This window comes from Mustela erminea, chromosome 19 (assembly GCF_009829155.1).
Source record: "Mustela erminea isolate mMusErm1 chromosome 19, mMusErm1.Pri, whole genome shotgun sequence".
In the NCBI taxonomy this organism is placed as follows: Eukaryota; Metazoa; Chordata; class Mammalia; order Carnivora; family Mustelidae; genus Mustela; species Mustela erminea.
Window position 1 is genome coordinate 20965332 of NC_045632.1, and position 26185 is coordinate 20991516.

Below are 26185 nucleotides of genomic sequence, written 5' to 3' on the forward strand. Positions count from 1 at the left end.
CAGAAATCATAGTAACTCAGCACAGATTCCAAAGTACTTTAAAAATACCACTGTCTTCTTTTCTGTTTGAAAAGGAATAGATGTTCTTTGCAGAAAATTTGGAATATATAGAAAATACACACAAATATAGAGGACATAAAAAAAGGCAAAAGAAGGAAAGGAACAATCCCCTAATCTCACCAGAGAGATAGCCCTTGCTAATGCCTTGGTTTATTTTCCATTAGTCTCTTAATATGCAAACAAACATACATTTTTTTCCTCCTTTAAACAGAACTGTGGTTACAATGCACATACAGTCTTGCAATCTGTTTTCTCTTTTTTCCGCTTATGGTATTGTGAATGTTTTCCCATATCGCAATTTTCTGTGGTGCTCAGAGTTTCATCACTGGGTTCAGATTAATCTGATACTATTAATTGAAGCTCTTTCTAGACTTTGGGGACATTCTGAGCCTGAACAAAGACCCCAGCCTGCAGGAATTGACATTCTAGGTGCATTTGGAGATGGAATACAGTCGCTCAACCAATCCTTTGTGGTTGGAGACATAGAAGCTCCCCATTTTTTTTTGTTTTTGTACGTAAATAATGCTGCAATCAATATTCCGGATCCTGACATCTTTTTTGCACATTTCTGTTTCCTTTGGAGAAATCCCTAGGAGTAGCATCTCTGGACATAAAAATATGGGCCTTTCAAAGTGTTGACATGTTCACTTTCCTTTTCATATGATTATTTGCCATTTGTATATCCTTGTCAGTCAAGCGTCTTTTAATGTGTTTTGCCCGTCTTATAATTGGACTGTTTGTGTTCTGATAACTGTTGAATTTGAGGGTCCTTTATATATTCTGAATACTAGTTCTTTGTTGGACATGTGGTTTGGCACTATTTTCTCCAGATGTGGACCTTGTCTTTTTATCCCTCTTCAAGTGGTTTTGCAGGGCCCCAAATTTAATTTTGATGAGGTCCAGTCTGTCAGTTTCTTGTACTTTTCTTTGAAGTCTCACCGTATGCATGACTTAATAATAAGCATAAGAAGAATAAGAATATGTATTTCTCGGCGACCGACTAGCCCCAAGTACTTGTTTAGGGTGGACGATACCATGCTGAGAAAAACGTACGGTTCTTGCCCATACAGAGTTAGGTAGTAAAAATGTAATTTTTGATATGTAGTAATACATATCATTTAATATATAGTATATTATTTATAGTATCAGTACAGTATGGTATTATATACAATATATTTTTATAGTATATTATTTAACATATAATAATTATATAATTGTGCTGGGTGGAAAAAGCCTTCAAGGGAAAGAGGAGGTATTCCAAGAAGGTGAAGTAGATGGCAAAGACCACTTCCCTGACAAAGGATGGTATGTGTGGAATGAAGAGAATGAGAAGCTATTGGCCAGTTGGAGAGAAAGGAGCAGACCCAGGGCTCAGTCTTGGAGTAGCAGAAGCTTGACATGTTTTTTTTTTTTTCCCAATTTATTTATTTTCAGAAAAACAGTATTCATTATTTTTTCACCACACCCAGTGCTCCATGCAATCCGTGCCCTCTATAATACCCACCACCTGGTACCCCAACCTCCCACACCCCCGCCACTTCAAACCCCTCAGATTGTTTTTCAGAGTCCATAGTCTCTCGTGATTCACCTCCCCTTCCAATTTACCCCAACTCCCTTCTTCTTTCTAACACCCCTTGTCCTCCATGATAGTTGTTATGCTCCACAAATAAGTGAAACCATATGATAATTGACTCTCTCTGCTTGACTTATTTCACTCAGCATAATCTCTTCCAGTCGCGTCCCTGTTGCTACAAAAGTTGGGTATTCATCCTTTCTGATGGAGGCATAATACTCCATAGTGTATATGGACCACATCTTCCTTATCCATTCGTCCATTGAAGGGCATCTTGGTTCTTTCCATAGTTTGGCGACCGTGGCCATTGCTGCTATAAACATTGGGGTACAGATGGCCCTTCTTTTCACGACATCTGTATCTTTGGGGTAAATACCCAGGAGTGCAATTGCAGGGTCATAGGGAAGTTCTATTTTTAATTTCTTGAGGAATCTCCACACTGTTCTCCAAAGAGGCTGCACCAACTTGCATTCCCACCAATAGTGTAAGAGGGTTCCCCTTTCTCCACATCCTCTCCAACACATGTTGTTTCCTGTTTTGTTAATTTTGGCCATTCTAACTGGTGTAAGGTGATATCTCAATGTGGTTTTAATTTGAATCTCCCTGAGGGCTAATGATGATGAACATTTTTTCATGTGTCTGATAGCCATTTGTATGTCTTGATTGGAGAAGTATCTGTTCATATCTTCTTCCCATTTTTTGATATGTTTGCCTGTTTCGTGTGTGTTGAGTTTGAGGAGTTCATTATAGATCCTGGATATCAACCTTTTGTCTGTACTGTCATTTGCAAATATCTTCTCCCATTCCGTGGGTTGCCTCTTTATTTTCTTGACTGTTTCCTTTGCTGTGCAGAAGCTTTTAATTTTGATGAAGTCCCAAAAGTTCATCTTCGCTTTTGTTTCCTTTGCCTTTGGAGACATATCTTGAAAGAAGTTGCTGTGGCTGATATCGAAGAGATTACTGCCTATGTTCTCCTCTAGGATTCTGATGGATTCCTGTCTCACGTTGAGGTCTTTTATCCATTTCGAGTTTATCTTTGTGTACGGTGTAAGAGAATGGTCGAGTTTCATTCTTCTACATATAGCTGTCTAGTTTTCCCAGCACCATTTCTTGAAGAGACTGTCTTTTTTCCACTGTATATTTTTTCCTGTTTTGTCGAAGATTAATTGACCATAGAGTTGAGGGTCCATATCTGGGCTCTCTACTCTGTTCCACTGGTCTATGTGTCTGTTTTTATGCCAGTACCATGCTGTCTTGGTGATCACAGCTTTGTAATAAAGCTTGAAATCAGGTAACATGATGCCCCAGCTTTGTTTTTGTTTTTCAACATTTCCTTAGTATTAGAAGTCCTAGCAACAACAATCAGACAACAAAGAGAAATAAAAGGTATCCAAATTGGTAATGAAGAAGTCAAACTCTCTCTCTTCGCAGATGACATGATTCTTTATATGGAAAACCCAAAAGACTCCACCCCCAAACTACTAGAACTCATACAGCAATTCAGCAACGTGGCGGGATACAAAGTCAATGTGCAGAAACCAGTGGCTTTCTTACACACTAACAATGAATATACAGAAAGGGAAATTAGAGAATCGATTCCATTTACTATAGCACCAAGAACCATAAGATACCTGGGAATAAACCTAACCAAAGAGGTAAAGGAACTGTACTCGAGGAACTACAGAACACTCATGAAAGAAATTGAAGAAGACACAAAAAGATGGAAGACCATTCCATGCTCTTGGATTGGAGGAATAAACATTGTTTTTTTTTTTTTTTTTTTTAAATATTTAATTTATTTTTTATTTTTTTTTTATTTCCAGCATAATAGTATTCATTATTTTTGCACCACACCCCGTGCTCCATGCAATCCGTGCCCTCTATAATACCCACCACCTGGTACCCCAACCTCCCACCCCCCGTCCCTTCAAAACCCTCAGATTGTTTTTCAGAGTCCATAGTCTCTCATGGTTCACCTCCCCTTCCAATTTCCCCCAACTCCCTTCTCCACTCTAAGTTCCCATGTCCTCCATGCTATTTGTTATGCTCCACAAATAAGTGAAACCATATGATAATTGACTCTCTCTGCTTGACTTATTTCACTCAGCATAATCTCTTCCAGTCCCGTCCATGTTGCTACAAAAGTTGGGTATTCATCCTTTCTGATGGAGGCATAATACTCTATCCCCAGGGGTACAGGTCTGTGAATCACCAGGTTTACACACTTCATAGCACTCACCAAAGCACATACCCTCCCCAATGTCCATAATCCCACCCCCTTCTCCCAAACCCCCTCCCCCCAGCAACCCTCAGTTTGTTTTGTGAGATTAAAAGTCACTTATGGTTTGTCTCCCTCCCAATCCCATCTTGTTTCCTTTATTCTTCTCCTACCCACTTAAGCCCCCATGTTGCATCACCACTTCCTCATATCAAGGAGATCATATGATAGTTGTCTTTCTCTGCTTGACTTATTTCGCTAAGCATGATACGCTCTAGTTCCATCCATGTTGTCGCAAATGGCAAGATTTCATTTCTTTTGGTGGCTGCATAGTATTCCATTGTGTATATATACCACATCTTCTTGATCCATTCATCTGTTGATGGACATCTAGGTTCTTTCCATAGTTTGGCTATTGTGGACATTGCTGCTATAAACATTCGGGTGCACGTGCCCCTTTGGATCACTACGTTTGTATCCTTAGGGTAAATACCCAATAGTGCAATTGCTGGGTCATAGGGCAGTTCTATTTTCAACATTTTGAGGAACCTCCATGCTGTTTTCCAGAGTGGCTGCACCAGCTTGCATTCCCACCAACAGTGTAGGAGGGTTCCCCTTTCTCCGCATCCTCGCCAGCATCTGTCATTTCCTGACTTTTTTATTTTAGCCATTCTGACTGGTGTGAGGTGATATCTCACTGTGGTTTTGATTTGTATTTCCCTGATGCCGAGTGATATGGAGCACTTTTTCATGTGTCTGTTGGCCATCTGGATGTCTTCGTTGCAGAAATGTCTGTTCATGTCCTCTGCCCATTTCTTGATTGGATTATTTGTTCTTTGGGTGTTGAGTTTGCTAAGTTCTTTATAGATTCTGGACACTAGTCCTTTATCTGATATGTCCTTTGCAAATATCTTCTCCCATTCTGTCAGTTGTCTTTTGATTTTGTTAACCGTTTCCTTTGCTGTGCAAAAGCTTTTGATCTTGATGAAATCCCAATAATTCATTTTTGCCCTTGCTTCCCTTGCCTTTTGCGTTGTTCCTAGGAAGATGTTGCTGCGGTTGAGGTCAAAGAGGTTGCTGCCTGTGTTCTCCTCAAGGATTTTGATGGATTCCTTTCGCACATTGAGGTCCTTCATCCACTTTGAGTCTATTTTTGTGTGTGGTGTAAGGAAATGGTCCAATTTCATTTTTCTGCATGTGGCTGTCCAATTTTCCCAGCACCATTTATTGAAGAGGCTGTCTTTTTGCCATTGGACATTCTTTCCTGCTTTGTCGAAGATTAGTTGACCATAGAGTTGAGGGTCTATTTCTGGGCTCTCTATCTGTAAAATTTATATGGAACCAGAAAAGACCTCGAATAGCCAAAGGGATATTGAAAAAGAAAGCCAACGTTGGTGGCATCACAATTCCGGACTTCAAGCTCTATTACAAAGCTGTCGTCATCAAGACAGCATGGTACTGGCACAAAAACAGACACATAGATCAATGGAACAGAATAGAGGAATAAACATTGTTAAGGAGCTTGACGTGTTTAAGGGCTGAAAGGCCAGGGGAGGAGAGCCCGGCAGACATGGCCATTGGGAGGCAGACCAGGCAGGTGTGCCCCGTAGGCCTTGGAGGGGTTGGGACTTTATCTCGACACCAGTGGAAGCCAGTGTAAGGTTGCTTGGGTTGAAGGTCCTTGCAAGCCATTTACTGAACTTTGGGAAGAGCAATATCGTATTCCTTGTTTTTGCAGAAATCTCAAGTCTGCATTCATATGAATAAGCAGACACTGAGATTAGTTGTTGACTTTATTTACAGATCCTGAGGTCTAGAATCTACCGTAGTAAAAAAAAAAAATCATTTTAGAAACTTCCACTTTATGTCTAGGATATGCAAAATGGCCTATAAATTATGAGGGAGATACAGTAGCCCAAAGGAAAATGAAAACAGCTCTGGCCCCCTCTGATAAGTTGGATGACATTAAGGATTGCCAGGGGCCTGAGGTCTGTTGGGCATAGGAACTGGGGGTGAACTGCCTCTGTTCCTTATGCATGAAGTGGGGGCGGGGGCCTGGCCATGACTGACTGACTGGCTCTGATGAGGCTTGGAAGTGTACGCGGTTCCCGGGTCTTTGCGGGGTCACCTCAAATTTGCTTCTGCATGTAGGGACCATTTCTTAGCACCTCGGACTCAGCAAAATTCTGGAAATGCTCGCTCCCTGGGAAATGGATCACCTTTCTCCATCTTGTTTGCTGGGCTAGTAGGAGTCTTAGGGCTGTGTTGAGACAAAAGGACAAGATTAAAGAATATAAGGGATTCCCAAGGGGCACCTGGTTGCCTTAGTCGGTGGAGCATGCAACTTCCCGTCTTAGGGTTGTAAGTTCGAGCCCCATGTTGGGTGTGGAGATGCCTTAAAAATAAAATCTTAAAAAAAAAAAATAAAGGGCTCTCAAGGCATTCTGTGTACCCAGAATTCTCATTTGTAATGCCTGTGGGACACACATGCCCCATGTGACTACTCCTTAGTGGCACTGGCCCTTAACCTGGACCTGTTGCCTGACCGATGAGGTGAGGAAGGCTTCTCCGTGGCACAGAGTGTGTTTGGGACTCTGACAGTGTCCCCAAAGGTGCGTATTGGAAAATGGGGGCTAATATTTCAACAGTGGTTTCGTGCTGCCCTGGGATGTCCTCGGGGCTGTGTGAGGCCCCCACAGCATTCTCACCAGCTTCTGTGGCTCCCGCCCCCTCCCTGGGGAGAAGACGGCTGTTGGAACGTGCGTGAGCTCCTCAGAGGCCGTCCACCCACCGAGCTGGCTCTCTGTGGGGGCGGGAGGGAGTAGGCCAGTTGTAACACCAGCTGTCAGCACACAAACTGCTTAATTCCAAAGCCACGCCACAGGCAGAATTGAAAACACCACACTTGAGTTAAAGTAAGCTCAGGAAACAAAGAGAGGAATTTCTGACACACAACAGAGGGACAGCGGGTAGGAGGGACCCAGGAGCCCTAGAAGGGGGTCTGTCTTGGCGACACCTGGGAAGCCTCTCAGACAAACCAGGTAACCCTTCGCCATTTGCCCACCACCATCTTAGAATGACCAGTGTCCGTGGGTGCTCTGAGTTGTCTTTCCCCTTGCTGGTCTGACATGTGAAATGGGGCAAATTGTGGACCTAAGGAGGGTGCAGACCCATCTTTCTTTCAACTGTGTAGAAGATCTGAGAGGGTGGGCAAGAGAAGAATGCTTATGCCCTCCCTGCCTGCCTTCCCCTATGAGGGACAGGCTTCTCGTCCCTCTGCATCTCGAGGACTCAGCCCTGCCCGTGGTTAGGATGTTCGGTACGCAGCTCCAAGCAAAGGGGACTGGGAAGCACTTAGATAGGCCACTTGACCATTCTATATATTTTAAAAGTAGACACAGCTTCAAATGAAATGCAAAACAGCAGTTCTGGGTGGTGGCAGTCCCTTTCCTGGTCACGGTATTTAGGCTGTGTCTGAAATACCTAATGGGGAGGGAGACTTGAGTCCTTGAGTCTCCAGTGGAACTGGAGAGTTTCCTTTCATCCGCTGGGGGGGAGCGTGGGCCACAGCCCGTGACACCATACCTTCTTGTCCATAATAAATTTCCCCCACCCTGTGCTCCTTTTGACACTTGACATTATTCCTTGGGCAGGTCCCTGTCACTTTACCATCCACGTTCATTCCATGGGCATTTGTAGGTGCCTAGCCTTGGTTCCCGGGAAGACCAGAAGTAAGACACAGTTTTTACTTATTTTTCCTGCTTCTCCTTTCCCCTCCACTGGGTGGGGCTGTGCCCATCTTGAGGGCACAGGTGATGTCTTATTCATCTATGTATCCCCTGGGCAAAATAGAGCACCTGGCCCTACGTGGGTACCTGGCAGACCCTGAGTTGGAAATGGCATTAGGAAGGCTGACCTTACTTCTCTCCTTCTTTGCTCTGTTGTCGTCTTGGACTCAACATCCACTCCTTCAGCCAGCCCGTTCCGAGCGCGTTGCCAGATGCTGGGGCTAGGTGATGCGATGAAATCAGATGTGTGTCTCTCTCCTCACCGTAGGTGGGATGTCTGGCTGTCTGGGCCACTCAGCAGGTGTGGCCTGCTAAGTCCCCCAGATATGGAAGGAGAGGTGGTGAGATGGAGACTTCGGATCCCTGCCCCTCCCGAAAGGAGACGGTAGGCTTCTGGATTTCCAAACACTGGGCAGATCCAGGGTATATCCAGTTTACTAGTCAGGAAAGCCTCTAATGGGTGAGCCAAATGCTCAGATCTTTCACTGAAGAGTTTAGTTTATCTGAGGGATTCATAGGTGGGCACAGCCATTGCTCCCAAGGAGAGCTGAGTTATAATGCCAGGGTTAAAGCAAACTTCCGACATGTCTCCTGCTCTAGTTCCTCAGCCAGAGATGGGTCTCCATGGGGTGTCTATCAGGGACCAAAGCAGACTTCTGAACCCACCCTTGATCTCCCCTTTTTTCCTGATGCTATCCCTGGGAAGCATGGCAGGTGGTAGGAATAAAGCATAGGGATGTGGAGCTGGGGAAGGTGAGCACATCATATTCTAGAGTTTATGGGACTTTCAACCTGTCCTCAGGGAGGATTCTTGAAGCACCCTGAGGCAACCCTCCAGCCTTGGCACCCCAAGACCAGTTCCTGGCCCGGACAGGGCTTTGCTCCCCGAGGTCCCTGTCTCCAGCCCTCTTGGCCACGTGGCCATGAGGCTTAGGCTCTGAGCTTCCTTCCCCTCTCCCCAAGGAGCTGCTTCCAGGAATTCTCACCTTCTCCAAACCACTAGGGGAAGCCCCTTCTTGCCTCCTCTGACTCGATTACATTGCTTCTTCTTTGAAGCTCAAAACAGAGAAGTACACTGAGGAGGAGAACTTATTTTTTCTCTCTTCACTCTGGAAGCCAGCCTTGATCCGAATGTTCCTATAGCAACATTAATTCTCCCAAGTTGCACCTGCTGTATGATAAGTGATATATATAGAAGGCCCAGTGGGGTCCAAGTACCCCATATGTGCAAGCGAATGAGTTAATGCTGCCTTGAGAATTAGCAATGTTCTGCTTCCTGATTTTCTTGCTTTCAAGCTACAGCCCGTGTTTGCTGGGCACGCTGGATGTGGGGTTTGGGGAGCAGTAGGTGTGGGTGCATTTCTGGCAGGGACCCACCTCCACGGCAGAGGGAAGGGCGTTTGCAGAATGTTTGAGTCTCGAGATGGAAATAGACTTGGGGATGCCAGTGTCCTTCCTAGTCACCACTGAATGATTCCTCGAGCTCAGCTCTGGCTGCCTTGGCCTCCACACTTCTCTGACGGCAAAATTCCGCAGCACAGGCTTTGTGAAGAGTGTGGGAAGGATCCCAGGATGACGCGCTGGCAGACGGGGGCCAGCCGGGGCCGGCGTCTGATGCTGCCTGAGTCCTGGGGGTGGGGTGGGGGGGAGACGTAGGCAATCCTGGGCCAGGGTTTGTGCCTCTTGGTGCAAAATGTAGATTGCTTGGCTCTGGGAAGGTTTGGGCCCTTTGTGTGTCTTTGGGTTATTGTGTATATTGGGTAGGATATATGCAGTGTGAGTGAGGGCGTTAATGGCCACGGGGCACCCGGGTGCCTCAGTCAGTTGAACATCTGACTCTTGATTTTGGCTCAGGTCATGATTTCAGGGTCATGAGATTGAGCCCTGCACTGGGGCCCCGAGCTGTGCATGGAGCGTGCTTAAGATTCTCTTTCTCTCTCTCCCTCTGCCCCCTAATCTGCCTTGCTCCCTAACCTGGAGCCCACAGTCTGTCTTTTGCACAGAGGCTAATCCTCTGCTGGTGAGATGCCAAGGGTAGGATGAGACCTTCTGAGGCAAATGGTGAGATGCTCCAGCACCCTGTGTAGCTGGTGGCCCGTCTGCTCCAGAGCCCTGGGGTACATGGCTCTGTCAGCTGTCCCTCATTGCCCCTACCCCCATGGCTCTCAAGAAGCCTTGGCCATGGCTGGGGGCTTCAGGCCACGGCTGCATCCCAGGCTAGAACTTAGAATGCCGTCAACCGGCAGACAGCATCGCCCTGCTGGTTGCTGCCCAGTGGGGACTTGGGAGTTTTTCAAGAGTTACCTTGAAACCAGACAGTGAAGAGTCCAACTCATTTCTGGCTGTTTCTGTTTCCTGCATTTAATGAAAGGCCTTTTTCTACTCTGCCCTCAGCCCCCAGATACCCTGAAGGGGTATAAAACTCAATAGACACAGAGATAAAAACAAACAAACAAACAAACAACCCTGTAAAAGTTCTTGGTTCTGAACCTTCTTTTATGGCCCCGTTTGGGAGTGTTCCTGGGAGGCTGTTTTGGGATATGAAATGGTCCATTTGTCCTGTTGTAAAGCCGAGGATGCCCTGTCCTCCCAGAGGACCTGTGCCTCTAGTCCTACCGCCCAGCAGAGGGCCGGGCACAGCTGTGGGGAACCTGCCACGGATTCCCTAGGGCAGGCATCCCTACGATCGATGTGCAGCAGTGAGGAGCGTGCCGGGCTGTGCTGGGGCTCCGGAGCCTGGGCTGGGCACTCTGCATGAATTAGCACCCACCCAGGGGCCAGCCCCCAGCATCGCTGTGTGTGCCCCATCTCCCACCCTGGAGGCACAACCCCTGGAGACATATGCCCGTGCCAAGAAGCCCCCAACCCGGAGCAGAAGCGTGGGGCTGTTCACCACGTCTGTCCTGCTGACTCTGGCACCAAGGTGCAGAACCTGCTGGAAAAGACGTGGCTCAGCTCAGAGGTCTCAAGGCATGGTGAGCAAGCTCAGTGGTTGGGATGGTGGCCAGGTATGGGCCGAAGCTCTTCTATCCCTCGCTTCTCTTTCCCCTTCCTCCCAATGACCAACCAGCTGGCCAGGATTCACCTCATGGAAGGGATGGTGAGGCAGAATGCAAGAAATTGCAAGTTGGTTCCTAATTTGGGGGGTTCAGAGGTATAGCGGTTTGCTCAGGCTGCTGTAACAAAATCCCACAGACTGGGGGTTTGTGAATCTATTGTTCACAGTCCTTGGGGCTGGAAGTCCGGGGTGAAGGTGTTGGCAGGGGGTGACTTCTTCAGCGACCTCTCTCTTTAGCGTGTAGGTGGCTGTCCTCACGTGGTCTTCTCTCTATGCGTGTCTCTGTCCTGATTTCTTCTTATAAGGACAGCCGTCACATTGGATTAGGGCCCACCATTAAGAACTTATCATAATGGGGTGCCTGGGTGGCTCAGTGGGTTAAAGCCTCTGCCTTTGGCTCAGGTCATGATCCCAGGGTCCTGGGATTGAGCCCCGCATCGGGCTCTCTGCTCAGCATGGAGCCTGCTTCCCTTCCTCTCTCTCTGCCTGCCTCTCTGCCTACTTGTGATCTGTCAAAAAATAAATAAAATCTTAAAAAAAACCCTCATTGTAATAACCTTTTTAAGGACCCTATCTCCAAATATGGTCACACTGGGAGGTGCCAGATGCTGGGACTTAAACATGAGAATTTTGGGGACATGCAATTCAGCTCAATATTCCTTAAGTTTGATTAGTGTAGCTTCTTAAGAAAACCATACAACAACATTGCAGACCCTCAGTAGTAACTTAAATTATTTTTTTGCGGCAATATTTATTATTATAACATTACAAGATTTAGTGACATTTATTTAGTGACATTTATTGACATTTAGTGACATTTAGTGCCTGCCTTGGGCCAGGCACCGTGTGAAGTGCTTTCCCCACTCAATGGATAAAGATCATAATATTCTTGATTCCACATCTTAGAGAAGTAGGTTAAACTCCATATGCTTATAACTTATAGACAACTCATATACAAGTTAAATACAAACAAAATGATAAAAGCAATGAAATTCAAAGTAGTGACATTCACTTAATGGAAAGGATGATGTTGTTTTGCTGACGCTAAATCACAACTTGCAACATTGGTCTAGAACTGACCCATATAACCCAGGTTCTTTGCAGATGGGCACGCTTACATGTCTTGGCAGTGGGGTGGGCTGGGAGCAGGGTTGGCTGAACTTTTCCACCATTTTTCATCTGTTTGAACCATCACTGGTGCCAGGACAGGGATTCCTTCTTTTCTGGACCCCTTTCTTCCCTTCCCTCCCTCATTCCTTGTTGAAGAACCAACAAAGAGCAGATACGTGATTCTCCTAACAACACATGAAAGTTATGCTTTAAGATCTGCCAAGATTAAGAAGAAAGGTTCACTGTGATGGTCTGAATAGTCTGAGCTATCTAAAATCTCAAACTAATACAGCATCTGGAAGATCTGACCCTGTCCCACACCCCAGCGTGGGGTGTGGATCCAGAGGGAGGGCGTAGGATGGAAAGAAACCAAGAGAGCTGTAGCAGATCACAGAAACCAGAGAGTGACGATAGCAGGCGTCCAGCTGGGGGATTGAGAGGTGACTCAGTGGAGAGCAGCGTGGACGTGTTATATGCTATGCCCTGCATTCTCCTGATGGGTCCCAGGTCAATCTGTCACAGCACACGCCCCCTTCCCCCAAACCGAGGTCAGAGTCTCTCAGGGCTTGCACACCCATGAACAGAATTCTAGAATTTCAGTTGACCTTCCCTCAGCTGCAGTGCTCCCTCAGCCTCCTTCAATCTTTGATGACGGCAGAAGTGTGCTTTGATACCCACAGGATGCAAAACGTGAAACCTGTCATGGAAATCACACGGTGGTTGGCCACCTACCTGATCCAGAACACGTTTACACTCATTGTGTCTTTTAGATGGATTTTTCACCAATGTGAAATAGTAAAATAAATAAATAAATAAATAAATAAATAAAATAAAGTAAATTAAAAATTACCCCAAGCAGTTGTGGACCCCCTGAGGATATATCCATGGGCCCCCATTTGAAAGTCTTAGAGTCTGTCCAAAGGAGGACAGAGTGCTTCCTGAAGGAGCGCTAGCCCTAAGGCAGAGGAAGTGGATTTTAATTCCATGGTGCTATTCACTGGCTTGTGTGATTTTAAGGTAGAGACTTCATTCCTCCAGACCTCCGTCTTCTGAAAAATGGTGTATTCATAAGAACCGTGGTGGGGGCCAAATGTGACCATAAGGACACCCTAAAGACATAGTGTGCCTTTGTCAGCCAGGGTGGCCTGCCCACCTGGAAGGTGTGGTGCATGGTACTAGTGGAGGGGACAGCGGGTGCCCAGGATCTGGGGCTGATTTTCTTGGTCCCAGGGTCTGGGTGTGGGGGCAGCTGGGAGGGTGTTGAAGGTGCAACCCTGTTAGGGGTACCCTGCTTGGTAAAAAGGGAGGGGGTGGTTGGAACCCACTTCAACTATGATGTTTGACTCAAAGGGCAAAAGCACTGAGTGATGGCTTCTAGGAGGGCAAGACTGGTCCTGAGGCAGGGCTTGGGGGCGGGGCACAGAAATCCTGCTTTGTACTCAGAGACTCACCCCATCCCCCACCCCAAGGGCCCAGCTTTTCTGTAGAGCCCTTCCCCTGCTGGGACAACTGGGACAGAATTCCCCAACCAACGAAGGACTGAAGAAGGCTCTGGGAGTGGGTAGGCATATCTCCCTGGAGGTAACCTTCGGAGTCTCCATGAGGAGGATAAGCAGCTTTGGTTCCCTCCAGTGCTGGAACACAGGCCAGAGCTGTGAGTCCACAAGGCTGCTTGGGCTGGAAGGGACCCTTAGTGGGAAGTCGGGTGTCTGGAGAGGGGAGAAGGCAGGCAAGATGAGGCTACAGAGGTGGGTGAAAGCCAGAGCCCCTAGGTAGGGCGGGGTCTGGCCCTCACAATAAGATGTGGCTCAATGGGTATTCTACTCTTTTTGATGTGGACAGAATAGATGTAGGTCCTGGATTAAGAGCCTGCATGGCCTCCTCTGGCCAGCATGGCTTCCTTCTCCATCTTTCTAGAACTCTGGTGGGCTCTACCTGCAGCTCCAACAAGGACCTACATGGGTACCAAGCAGGGTACCCCTAACAGGGTTGCACCTCCAACCGCCCCCCTCCAAGCTGCCCCCACACCCAGACCCTGGGACCAACAATGAGTCCAGCTCATTGCCTTCCACTTGGTTGTCGCTCAGCCTCCCAGGCTTTGCTAGACCCAGCTCTGAACGTGTCCATGTGCCACACGCATGCATTTGTCATATGTAAATAGGTACAGGGTGTGGGGGGGGTTGGGGTAGGAAGGCCTAGAGAAAAGGACTGGACACCTGTGCTTGGGTCAGGTATGATGGGAGGTTTTCGGGGACCAGTCTGCAGCAGGTACCGTGTGGTTAGTCCCTATAACCACAGGGGAGCTTGGACATGCCCTCCCCTTCCTGTGGAGAGTCTCTGCTCCTGCTGTGGCTGGGGCTATTATCTTATGGAGCCAGCTGGCTGGCCGGATGTATGTCCTTTGAATCAGAGCTGCAGAATGGGGTCCCCCAGCCACCCTGCTTCCCTTTCAGTATGGGGTGCTCTGCGACCCAGCTCTGGACAGTTTCCAGCCTTGATGCTGCTAGGGTCTGGGGTTGACTTGGTGACTCCGGGCCAGTACCACAAATTTACTGTTATTCCTGTTTGGTAATTAACACCCTCGCTGCTTGCTCCAGCAGCAGATGGGAGAGATTTAAGGGAATATTTTAATCTGAAATCTAGCAGCACGGAGACGAGAGTGGCATGGGAGACAGGGCTGCAAGCGGCATATTTATCGTCCGAGGCTGACCGTCCACCCGAGTGAGTTCTGTTCGTCACTTCAGACGGAGAGCTCATCACTCTCCGTGTTTATGATTTCAATGCCTGTCCTTCAGCGGGGTTGCGGTGAATTAGCTCGGTGCCATTTTCTAAAATATCAGGCATTTTTATACATTAGGTAGAGTGAATGGCAAATACTTGATGTAAAGTCTGCAGTTTTACTCCATAACCAGATTGTAAAATATGAACTGAATTAATCATAACTGCGAAGACTAATGGTACGTTTTCTCTTATTTTATCTTTAGTGCCTTTCAGATCATGTTTTAAAACCTTCCACGTCTGGCGTTGGGAACGCAGCCGCGGCTTGGTGCTGGATAGCAAGAGGCAAAGGTCAGACCAGAGGCTGTACAAATATTGCGTGCTGGATTTATTGTTTTAATTAAGAGTGTGGCAGTTCATCATAAACTGTTTATGGCGTTTCTGCACAGTGCAGCATTTTGAAATCAGCTGTTTTAATGAAAACATAATGTCATATCTGTCAAAGTTCTAAATATTTTGAAAGTGAAATATGGAAACAAGAACTTTAATTCTGGGTTTACTGAGATTAGCTCATTGAATTGCTTTTAAATCCCTTAAGAGGGTCCCATCATGGGTACCACATGGTTTCGTGTAGGTGACTGGGAAGAAAAAAAATTCCAGGAGGCTCTCAAGCTGGTTATTTAATAGTGAAAATACAAGTTGAAGGTTAATGTATCGAAAAACAAAACCATTACAGTTGGCGTTGGGGTTTGAGATTAAAGATGTAATCATGGGTGTGCAGGGGGCTTGGTGCCCAGTTGTTTGGGGAGACCTGATTGTGTCGAGAGGGAGCCAAGAGCCTCCCAGGGCGGGAGAGAAATGGAGGTGCCCCTGTCCTTTTCCAGTGGTGAAGCTGCCACATCGCCGTGTTTGCAACTAATTATTTATAATGACCTCAAAGATGATGAGGTTTCATGGACTTTTCAGGCTGAGCAGTTTGCAATCCTAGTAATTCCCTCTCATGGTCGCTGGGCATCTGTGTAGACATGTCAGCCATTCCCAGTTACATTTGTTAGGGAGTCGGATAAAATATTTGTCTAATCTGGAAATTGTATTTTTAGCTGTACCCTCATTGGAAACAGAAATTAAGCTTGTCATTAGATGCCGGGCCACAGGAGTTGACTGAACAGGGTAATGTATGTTACATTCTGTGCTATACTTGGTCAAGTTTCATATATATCGTATTCCACATTATTTTATTAACTTTAATATCTGCACTTCCTATTACCAGACATGCCCCTCATTCAAAGCACAGAGGCACAGTTCTCTAATCAGAAGTGACAGGCTATATACTTTCTCTCAGACATTACTCGGTAGCCTAGAGCAAAGAACTCTGTTTCCTTGAAAATGTTTTGAATTGGGTTATTTTTATTGAAGTATTAAAGTAATTCTTCAGATTTTAGGCTATTATTTAAGTACTTTTGGGAGAATACAATAACCTCCGGATTCTATAGGCTTTGTTACTTTAACAATCCGAGCTGCTAAATGCATCTTTTTAATGCTGGTTATATAAGTGTCTCAGAACTCATCTGACCAGCGGAAGCTAAGAGCATGCAGGTAATTATAGAAAATTAGTAGGCTAAATTAGTTTAGGAAAGCACAAAAGTATAATATTTAAACTGCTTGCAAAACAGAGGCCCTGCCTGCCAGGTTTGCAGTGACAAATTCTTATTTCTCATTATTTTATCTTTGTGTTTTTTTGTAATTTGGTTGAAATAGCCAGTGGACTGGTTAAGTAAGCAAGTCGAACTGGGCATAGAGTGGTATGTTCTGAGAACGGACCCATGATTCAATACAAATTCTGATTTTAGTGATATAAGAGGCAGCAACAGCAATGGACAGATTCCCACTGTGAGTGTTGGGTAGAGAAACCCATGGTTGGAAGGGACTGCCCTATTGGGGTGCTTCTTGGGTAAGAGGTCAAGCCACAAGGGCACCTTTCTGGAAGCATCTCCCTTTTACCAACAGAGAGGTGTAAAGAAGAGATGATTTACAGGTATGCCCTGAACCAGTGTGCCTGTGACACTCAGACAGGGGCACAGTCTTACCGCACTTTGCATGCCCAAGGGTGAGTGTGTCACCAGAGATTTGAGTAGGAGAACTGGATTTCACTGAGAGCTCCATACTCACCAAGCCACAGTCTTTGGCATGTTGTTTGTGGAACCCTCCCCTATACCGTTCTCCTGCCCTGCCCAGAGGGGCCAAAGAAAGGGCACCATTGGCTCAAGACCAAGTTAGCAAATGGTGGAGTTAAGACTGGAACCCAATGTCAAAGTCAGGATACTTCCACTCTTTCATGTCATGCCATCTCCACTGAGTCAGTGAGAGAGGTTCCACCTCATTTTTTCCCTTTTGTTGAGTCTCAGGGTAGTTTTGTTTGCAATCAGTCATTTCTGATGTGACCTAGAGATGATAAGGTATCAAGAAGCTTTGGGGAAGGATAGTTTGTCATACATGGCTAAGAAAAAAAAAAAAAAAACAACAACCAAAAAAACAAAACAAAACCCAAAAAACCCAGTGAGAAAAATGAGCATTAGACCTTTGGAAAAAGACCCAGACCCTGTATCCTTCTCACATATCCATTAGAAGTACCTTCCCCATGTGAAAAAACTAACAAAATGAGCCAGTTGCTAAGTGCAAATCGAAGAACCCAGCAGGGGATCCGAGCTGCAAGGTATCCCGGGGAACTGTTGGAATTCATCTAAAAAGCAAAATTCTGGCCAATAATCTAGCTGTTCTGCTGTAGGATCAAGTATATAGAACCCAGAGTTTCTGAAACTTGGTAAGAACTTACATACAGGAGATGGGGGAGGAGAGGTTAAAGCAAATGGGAATACAGGAGGCATTAAAAGCAATGTAGTTTCCAAAGCAACTAGGTAAACATTAGATAGAACCATTTGGTGACTACTGTGGGTGCCATGGTTCTGGTCATTGAACCAGGTCATGTCCCAACATGCTAAAACACTGGTTGTGGATGTCATTCCTACTAACCTGAATGTGTGCACTCGCAGTGCACAGTTTAAAATTCATGAAGTCTTAGGGGCACTGGGTGGCTCCGTCGGTTAAGCATCTGATTTCAGTTCAGGTCTTGATCTTGGGTCCTGAGACTGAGCCCTGTGGTGGACTCTGTCCTCAGCGGGGAGTCTGCTTGTCCCTCTGCCCCTCCCTCTGCTTGTACTCTCTCTCTTTCTCAAATAAATAAATAAAATCTTTAAAAAATTTCATGAAGTCATAAATCTTTATGGTAGCCCGTTAGACTGGCATTGTTACCCCCATATCATAGATGAGGAAGTGACTTTGCTGTAATCTCTTAGGCCAAGGAATCCAGTTAAGCAAAGCGTAGTTTAGTTGGAGACAAAGGGAGGAAACAGTTTTTTGGAAAAAGTGCTTGGAATGACCTTCACTATATGTTCTGCTTAGGAGCTGTCTTCCTTCTACAGTGATCGATTTTCTGTGAAATCATTTGTTAGCAGTGGTAGAGACAGTGATGTCCACCAAGCACTCCTCTCCATTCTCCCAAAATTCCCAGCTTCGTTGCAAACACAGAGGGTGTGTCTTCTGCTGGGGCAAAGGGCTGCTTCCAGGTAAAAGCACAGAAGAGCCTGTGTGTGGCTCATCATGGCCTCTCTGGCTTCCTCTGCTCATAGAAACCTATGGTGAGATGTAGGCTGGACCGCTGAGTCACATGGAATGTAGCACAGCTGTCCTGGGGGCCTCCCAGACTCTCAGTGGGTTTTGTGAGAGCAGGAAAGTAACATTGCTGTGTTAAACCACTGAGATTCTGGGGTTATTTGTTACAGCAGCACAAAACTATCCTATCCTGGCTGATACATCACCCTAGGCACTTGCCTGGGCAACTTTTCCCCTCTTTCCAAAAGTGGAGGCTCCTCTTCCTCCTCCTTCTACCTGGTTGACTTCCCATCCTATTGGGTTTAGTTCAGTGATGACTGACTCCACAAAGCCATTTGTGATCTTCATATTAGGGATGTGGTATAAAAATGAATTGTATTGTTTGTGTAGATGTCATCATTGGCTCCTCCTTGTTGAAATTGACTGTAACAAGTGGTTGGAGTGTCCACTGGAGGGTAATTTATATTTATTTGAGCTGCCACCAATTCTTACTTAGTTTGCATAAACTCTCTGGGACGGAAGAGGAGTCTCCCTGGACCCTGTTTATCTTGCGAGAGTAAGATATTCTAGAGAGTGGGTCACTCCTCACGTGGACCTCCCTCCATCCCTTTTAGCGATGAATAATCAGTCATCAGGAGAGGGGATTAAAAAATAGATTTATTGCTATTTCTGAAAGTCAGAACTAGAGGATGAGTAAACACAACAGATGTATAAGAACGTAAGTAGAAACACTATTTTACAATAACATGTACTGGAGCACATTTATGTACTGGAAACTATGAAAAATAGCTCTCTTTAAATGATTTAACATTCGCTCTTCCTTATATACAGTCGAATTTCCAGCGGGAGAACAAAGATGCGGATGGCTCTCTTGGCCTTCCTGCATGAAAACCCTTCCTTAAAACCTCTGGAATGCTCCACGAGAGCCAGTGTGTGGTTTTAGCAGGATACAGGGACAGTTCTCAGGGCACACATGTATGCATGTCCTGTCTTCCTGACTCCCCTCATACATATGGGATCCTTACTTATCATGGGACCCTACGGACAGTCAAGCAAGAAAGTCATTTGGAATAAGGCTGTTAATGAGGTTCCCTTCTGGAGAAAATAAGGGAGTGTGCCTTTGCGCAAGGAGATCTGCATTCTGTTTCTGCAATGGTTCTTCTGTGAGAAGTCTGTGTTCGGGGTGCTTCTGGATAAGTTGTTTCTTCTGTTAATGGGCGTTAGTTGAAAAAAAAAATTAGCTTTTGCTGATTTCGCAGTGTTGGCCCTTTTTGTCCAGAAGCCGTATCAGGTGGGCCATGTGGTTGGCTGGATAGATAATACAGAAAAGGATTCTCATAAAAGGTGCTGATCTAGAGATGCCTGTATAGCTCAGTCGGTTAATTAGCTGACTCTTGATTTCAGCTCAGGTCATGATCTCAGGGTTGTGAGATCGAGTCCTGCTTGGGGCTCTGTGTTGGGCATGGAGCCTGCCTGAGATTCTCTGTCTCCCTCTCCTTCTACCCCTCCCCCCACCTCCTGCTCTTAAAAAAAAAAAAAAAAGGTGCTGATCTGGACATTTAGGCATACTTCAGGGTCCTTGAAAGTGGATGATATTTGTAGTGTCTTAAAAGTGGATTGGTTGGAAGGGTATTGCTTTGGGGTTGAGGAGCCTAAAGACCAGGAGGACCTGAAGCTGACAGAATAACCTCTGGAGTGATTTGGTCCTACAAAGTATCACAATGGTGCAGAAATGAAGAACTGACTGACGGGTCTGGTTTGGTTCACATACTGGGGATGGGCATCTTTTTCTAGAAGGGACCTCTTCTTAATGCATAAGCTGCTTGCTTTGACATCTGGGTGGACTGTGTAGTCTTCTTTAATTTGGTTGAACCCAATGACTGGAGAACATAAGGGAACAGAGTGATTTGGAATAAAAGATGAAATTGAGGACCCTGATCTCACATCCTCTGTTACAGTCTCTCTTTAACATTTGCTTCTGGGCAAGGCTTGGATGCTGGAGGTCTGGTTTTTATGACCCTTCCCCTCATCCTGTCTAACTAGCCAAACATTCTTTCCTTAAGAAAGCAACCTGAGGGGCACCTGGGTGGCTCTGTGGGTTAAAGCCTCTTCCTTTGGCTCAGGTCATGATCTCAGGGTCCTGCGATCAAGTCCCGCATTGGGCTCTCTGCTTAGTAGGGAGCCTGCTTCCCCGCTCCCCCCCGCCTGCCTGTCTGCCTACTTGTGATCTCTGTCTGTCAAGTAAATAAATAAAATCTTTAAATTAAAAAAAAAAAAAAGAAAGCGACCTGAATGAAATGTGATCACAAAAGTCCCCTCAGAAAAATAAGCACAGAATTTGCAATATTTGGGAGTGAGAAGTAACATGCATGGCTCGTAATCTTCATTTTTACATATGTCCAATCACAAACCCGTGTGTGTGTGTGTGTGTGTGTGCGCATATGTGTCTTTTCACGTGCGCACACCTGGAATGCCTAAGTTGAACTGCCGCGCTTTGGAAACCTGTGACAGAGAAATAAGATCACATAGGTGTGTGCTGGTTTTCTGTGTGTGTTGAATCTCTGGTTTCAGTATAACCGAACTGGCTTCTATCTTTCCCTCTTCCGCAGTGTGGCACTGAGCAACCTCAGTACTAATGCAGTATTAAGGACCGTATAATTAGCCACCTTAATAAATTTTTCCAAGATGGATAGGCAATGTTTGTCTTTCCTCAGAAGAAAACATTCCTCTAATAGTATTCTGTGGGAAGCTATGGAGAGAACAATGCACAGAAATATCTGGAAATATATTAAGATATATGTGCATATATTGGACATTAGCACCATACACTAAGCATATTGGGAATATGCTTCAAAATATTTCAAACATTGTTGACCTTTGTTATATAATCCCAGGCTCAGGGAAACATATTTGCATAGACTTAGCAATATATTGTAAATAACTACATAGGACAGTGTGTATTTTTCCTTAAGATGCAGTATTATAAGCAAGACATTAAATTATGCCTATCAGACAAAGCAGCCAGATCTCGACATTTTTTTATAGCGCATTCTATTGGGAAGACATCCCTGCTTCTAAAAAGCACATGCATTAAGAGCCTGATTCATGTGGTGACATGTGGCATATCCAAATGCATTATGGATCTCTCAGGAATAAAAACAACATAGCAAAACCATCACCTTGGGATGTTCATTGAGTGAATATTTTACAGACACACTCCTTTTATATTTATATAATAATTTAGTGTTATGACAATTTTTTTAGCAGAGTTGGCAGTTTTTCTTTTTTATAATGGTATTATATTTGTGAGCCTATTAAGTGCATATGGGATAAACTACAGAAAAAAGTATTTTTCATAATTCCTCAGGGTGCTTGTAGCAAAAAAAAAAAACATATTGGTTTAGAAAAATGTTAATAAAAGGTCAAGCAGAACTTTCCAGTGCTTAGCATGACAGCGATGGCAATTTTGAGGCCTTTTTTGAATTGTATATTGAGGAGACGTGGGGATTTATGGGGCTTCTAGGAGGAAAATGGCACCTAATGTCCTTTCTGAAAGGGAGACTGACCCTTTGGCAGGGCTTGTGAGTCTTTAACAAAGAATCACAACAGCGTGTTGCTTCCCCCACCTGCATCCATCCCCTCCCCCGAACAATGAACTGGCTAGTTTCCGGCTTGGCCTGGGTCCCTAGAAGCCAGCAGGGCTGGGCTGCCAGCATCAGGGGCCACGCTTGGGCACCTCTCTAGCTGGGCATCCTTCCAGGAGCCAGGGGTGTGCATGCTGAAAACTGGGATACTTTTCCCCTTTTCCATCCTCCCAGGAAGAAAAGCACAGCACTTCTCCAGACCAAAGGCAAAGGCAGGTGCATACAACGGCCTCCCACAGAGCAGCGGTGTCAGTGGACGGAGGTGTGTCCATGGCCCTCGTGGGCTGCCCAGCGCTGTGTGGGTATCCCCATTGCTCACGCCATCCCCAGCTTCCTATTTCTCTTGCAACTGGGATATCAGGTAAGAACATGGAAAAACTGCATTTCTTAATCTCCACCCCCCTATACCCTCCCTTTTCCCTTTCAAAGAACTTATAAAAATACAAAAATAGAGCATGGTTATTTGGGAATTTTTATTTAGCAGTTGTCTGAATTTTAGCATGTTTTAGGCAAACCTATACACTGTGATTCCAGACCAGCCTCAAACGACACTTTGTCAAAATAGAAACGTTCTCCGTGAAGAAATGGACAGAGTGACGGCCTTGGAATGGATCCCACCTGGCTCCCCAGCAGCAGGAGCCCAGGCGACCAGGCGCCTGGAGCAGCGGGACACACTGTCCTCCCACAGCTGTTAGGTGGTAGACCTCTGGAAAGGTGGAGAGAAGTCTCAGGACCCACAGGACATCGGTCACACATTTTCTCTGGATGTGCCTGATTGTTCTCCTGAGGCTTCACTTCATCTATTCGGTCAGATATTATCCTGCAAATGACAGCAAAGGGCTGCAGGGGGTGGGGGTGAGGGGTCCCTGGGTGGAGCGGGAGCCTGGAGGCTGTCATGCCCTCGGAGCAGAAAGGAACAGGTCACAGCACGGCTTTGGGGGATTTGCCCCACTTGTGGTGCTCATTCTGGGGTTCCTGGGCACCCTTTCTCCGAGGTCAGGTGCGCGAGGGCTGGTGAAGCACACTGCTTTTGCCTTTGTGGGCACAGAGACTAATCCAGCCATCAGTCCAGTGAGTATGGAATGTCCCCGCGAGGACACAGGGCTCAGTGCCATGAAGGTGTGAAGAAGTGGGCGTTTGGCAGCTGACGCGGGCTCGTGCTGTACCAGCTCAGACCCTGTTTCTACCGAGAATTTTGGGATTTTTGCTCATATCAGGTTTTTTTTTTTTCATGTCAATTGTGATTTTTGAAAATGTTGCACTTACCTTGATTGTTGAGTTTTTTGGTGCCTCCTTAAAGTTTGAGTTGAGTGTCTCGCTATCCCTGTCGCTGTGGGTCAAAGACTAGGTCAGGTCTGGGGTCGGGGGTGGTGGTGGAAAACGTGCCTGAGGAAGGGGAGGGGGTGGTGATCTGCTACCAAGTGCATGACTAGCAGGTAGTCAGGGATAAAATTCCAGAGAGAAGAGAGAGCACGCACTTAGTTGTAGATGAGGAAGAGGGCTTGGTGTGTTCAGTGTGAGGCAGGAGCCGTGTGAAATGGGGGCAGGGGGAACCCCAGTCTTTAAGATCGAATGACCCCCTCTACCCGCCCAGCAGGATGCCCTGTCACTTTTGTCTGCGGCCTGCTGTCCCTGTCCCTTGCCCTGGCCTGGTTTTCAGAGGCTGGAAGTTCATGGCCTACTCCTTCCAGGATGTGCCCTTGCCTGCCCAGCCTGTATGGATCTCTGCCATCAGTCCTGCTCGGCTAGGCTCATTAGGGCCATGTGGCCCAGGGCAGTCCACATTGCCGCCTCCTCTGGGATGCCCTTGTAGCTTGGGTCTCCTCTCTCCACACGCTCTATTCGCTCCCTGGGCTGGAACTGCTTTGTTGCCTTTTGTGGTGATCTCCTCAGGCCTAAGTATGGCAGGTGTGGGGCAGGCCCTCGGGACACTTTTGCCCATCTCCAGCTGGGCAGTTTTGTCCTTGGGTCCCTTAGTGGAGCAGCTCGAGGGAGAGCATGCTGAGTTAAAAATATATTGTATATCTTTGGTGAGCTTGAGGGTGGTGTAGGTCATTGAAGGGGATGATGGGTCAGCTCCCGAACATATCAGTGGGTGCAGGAGGTAGCCCCAAATTCCCAGAGTTCTGCCTAGGATGGGTTTGGTATTGGTGCAGGGTCTTATCCTTCCCTTTCCAGCTTGGGGCCCCTTTCCTAGTCATGGAAACAGTGAGACAGAAGCTGTTCCCAGAGCATGTGGCTTGGTGGCAAAAGAGCACGGTCAACGCAACTGATCCTTTTGTTTCTAGTAGGTTCCACACTCATCTCGTGGAGGGATCCTGGCTGAGGGTCTGTTTAGGAGTCTAATGTTGGGATTAAAAAAAAAAAGTTTATTAAATGTGCTTATCTATTTCCTAATTTATCTCATCTCACATCCCTTAACCATTTTTGAGATAGGAGGGGAGGTGTTCCCTGGGGAAAAGGAAGCCGCTCGGAGCACACACACTGAAACTTAGGGCTGCCTTTCCCTGCCTGCAACCACGAGCCCTCCCCTCCCTTCCTCCAGGGGACGGTGCATGGCTGAAGGTTCACAGCTGCTCCTTGGCTCTGCACTCAGCAGGGACTCATCCAGCAGCCAGTTCTGGTCCCCACAGGGAAGGGCAGGAGGCCCAGGGCTAAAGTTCAGGCCCCAGGTGTGATGCTGATCCGCATATTCACAGTTTGCCTCCCCCTCCCCCAGTCCCTCCCTGCTCCGGCCAGGAGCAAACACGGTGATGCCTTTAGCCGCCTGGCTAGTGAGGAGCTCCTGTGCTCCTTATGGCATTAGAATCCAGGGACAAGCCACCAGCTCACAGACGGACAGAGACCCAGCTTTGTCCAAGTTTCCCTGCAGCCAGGTGGGTCGTGGTGGTCAACTTCCCGCCTCCTGGCCTTGCCTGTAGGAAAGTGTGACTCCGAGGGTAGCCCTGCGTCAGAAGGGCGTGTCCTTCCTCAGCAGCACGTGGACAGCTCGGGTCTTTGGGAAGGTGATTGGTTCTGAAGGTACACGCCCCGCCCTCCTCCGGCCGTGGGCGTGGCCTTCTGCTCTGGCAGCGGCGGCCATGCTGGTAAGCGGTGGATTCCCGCCGCTGAGCTCTGCCCGGAAGTGCCGTGCGGCCTTTGGATACAAAACGGGTCGAGAAACAAGCCACCGGAGTGTGTCTACCATCCCCTCTGCTGTCCTCTGTGCTTTCTATGTGGAGCGAGCACTGGTAAGTGTCTGCCACGTGCCGGGCGCCATTCCGAGCGCCAGCACAGAGCCGCGGCGTCCGCGTCCAGAGTTCAGGGGCTCACAGAGGCGCGTGCCCGCAGACCGCCCTGGGCGTGCTCCCGCTGCCCTTGGTTGAGGCAGTCAGGGTGGAAAGGGAAGGAAGGTCTTCGGGCTGTGTGCCCGGGCTGCCTCGGGCTGGTGATGTCTCGGGCTGGGCTGGGGCTTTCGTGAGACTCTGGGGGCCCGGGCCGGTCAGAGGTCCACGGTCAGCTTTGGATTTCACTTCCTAGATCCGACCCTGCCAATCACCATAGATCCTGGGTTGTCTTTTCTGGTGGCACTGTGCCCTGAGAGCTCTTTGGGGGGATGCCCCTTTCTTATCATGCATCCTAACTTGGGACAGATGGATTTTCGGGTGGCTGGGCATCCTAGCACCTACCTCTAATCACCCTGGTACGTCCTCTAGTGCCTTCACAGCTAGTAAACCAGGTTGTCCCTGGGTGTTTGGACACTGACTGAACTCCTGAGCTGTTTTCCCCAGAAGGACCTCCCTCTCCCCCTTCCCAACAAACATGGTCTTCCTCGCCAGCTCTGGCTTTGGGGGAGGATGATGGAAATCACAAATTCATCCCTGATCTATTTGCTTAGAGGGGATGGACCCTAGTGTCTGACCCCTAGGAAAGCACAAGAATAACCTCACACTGTCCCCAGGACCCAGCTCCCAGTTCCCCTCTCCTCCAGCAACCCAAGGGAGCTTTCTGGGTGCAAAAGAACAGCTTTCGCAAGCGAGGTAACTTGGACTGGGGAAGCAGTACCCAGAGGAATGGGACTATAGTACCAGGAAAGGCAGAGACCTCCGGTAATTGGGGAGTACCAGATGTGGACCTCTGGAACAGGCCCCTCAATTTAGAAGACTAATTTTTTTTTTTTTTTTAAACATGACTCTTTTTTTTTTTTTTTTTTAAAGATTATTTATTTATTTATTTATTTGACAGAGAGAGATCACAAGTAGGCAGAGAGGCAGGCAGAGAGAGAGGAGGAAGCAGGCTCCTTGCTGAGCAGAGAGCCCGATGCGGGACTCAATCCCAGGACCCTGAGATCATGACCTGAGCCGAAGG

General features: G+C 47.0%; 1 protein-coding gene across 1 annotated transcript in view; it reads left to right on the plus strand.

The window, feature by feature from the left end:
• The window catches only part of LOC116580125, a 124927-nt gene that overhangs the window by 53005 nt on the left and 45737 nt on the right, over positions 1-26185 (plus strand). The window contains exons 3-4 of the mRNA XM_032326163.1: positions 14792-14876; positions 22013-22199. Of these exons, the coding sequence (XP_032182054.1) occupies positions 14792-14876; positions 22013-22199 (272 nt within the window). The remainder of the gene's footprint in view (positions 1-14791; positions 14877-22012; positions 22200-26185) is intronic.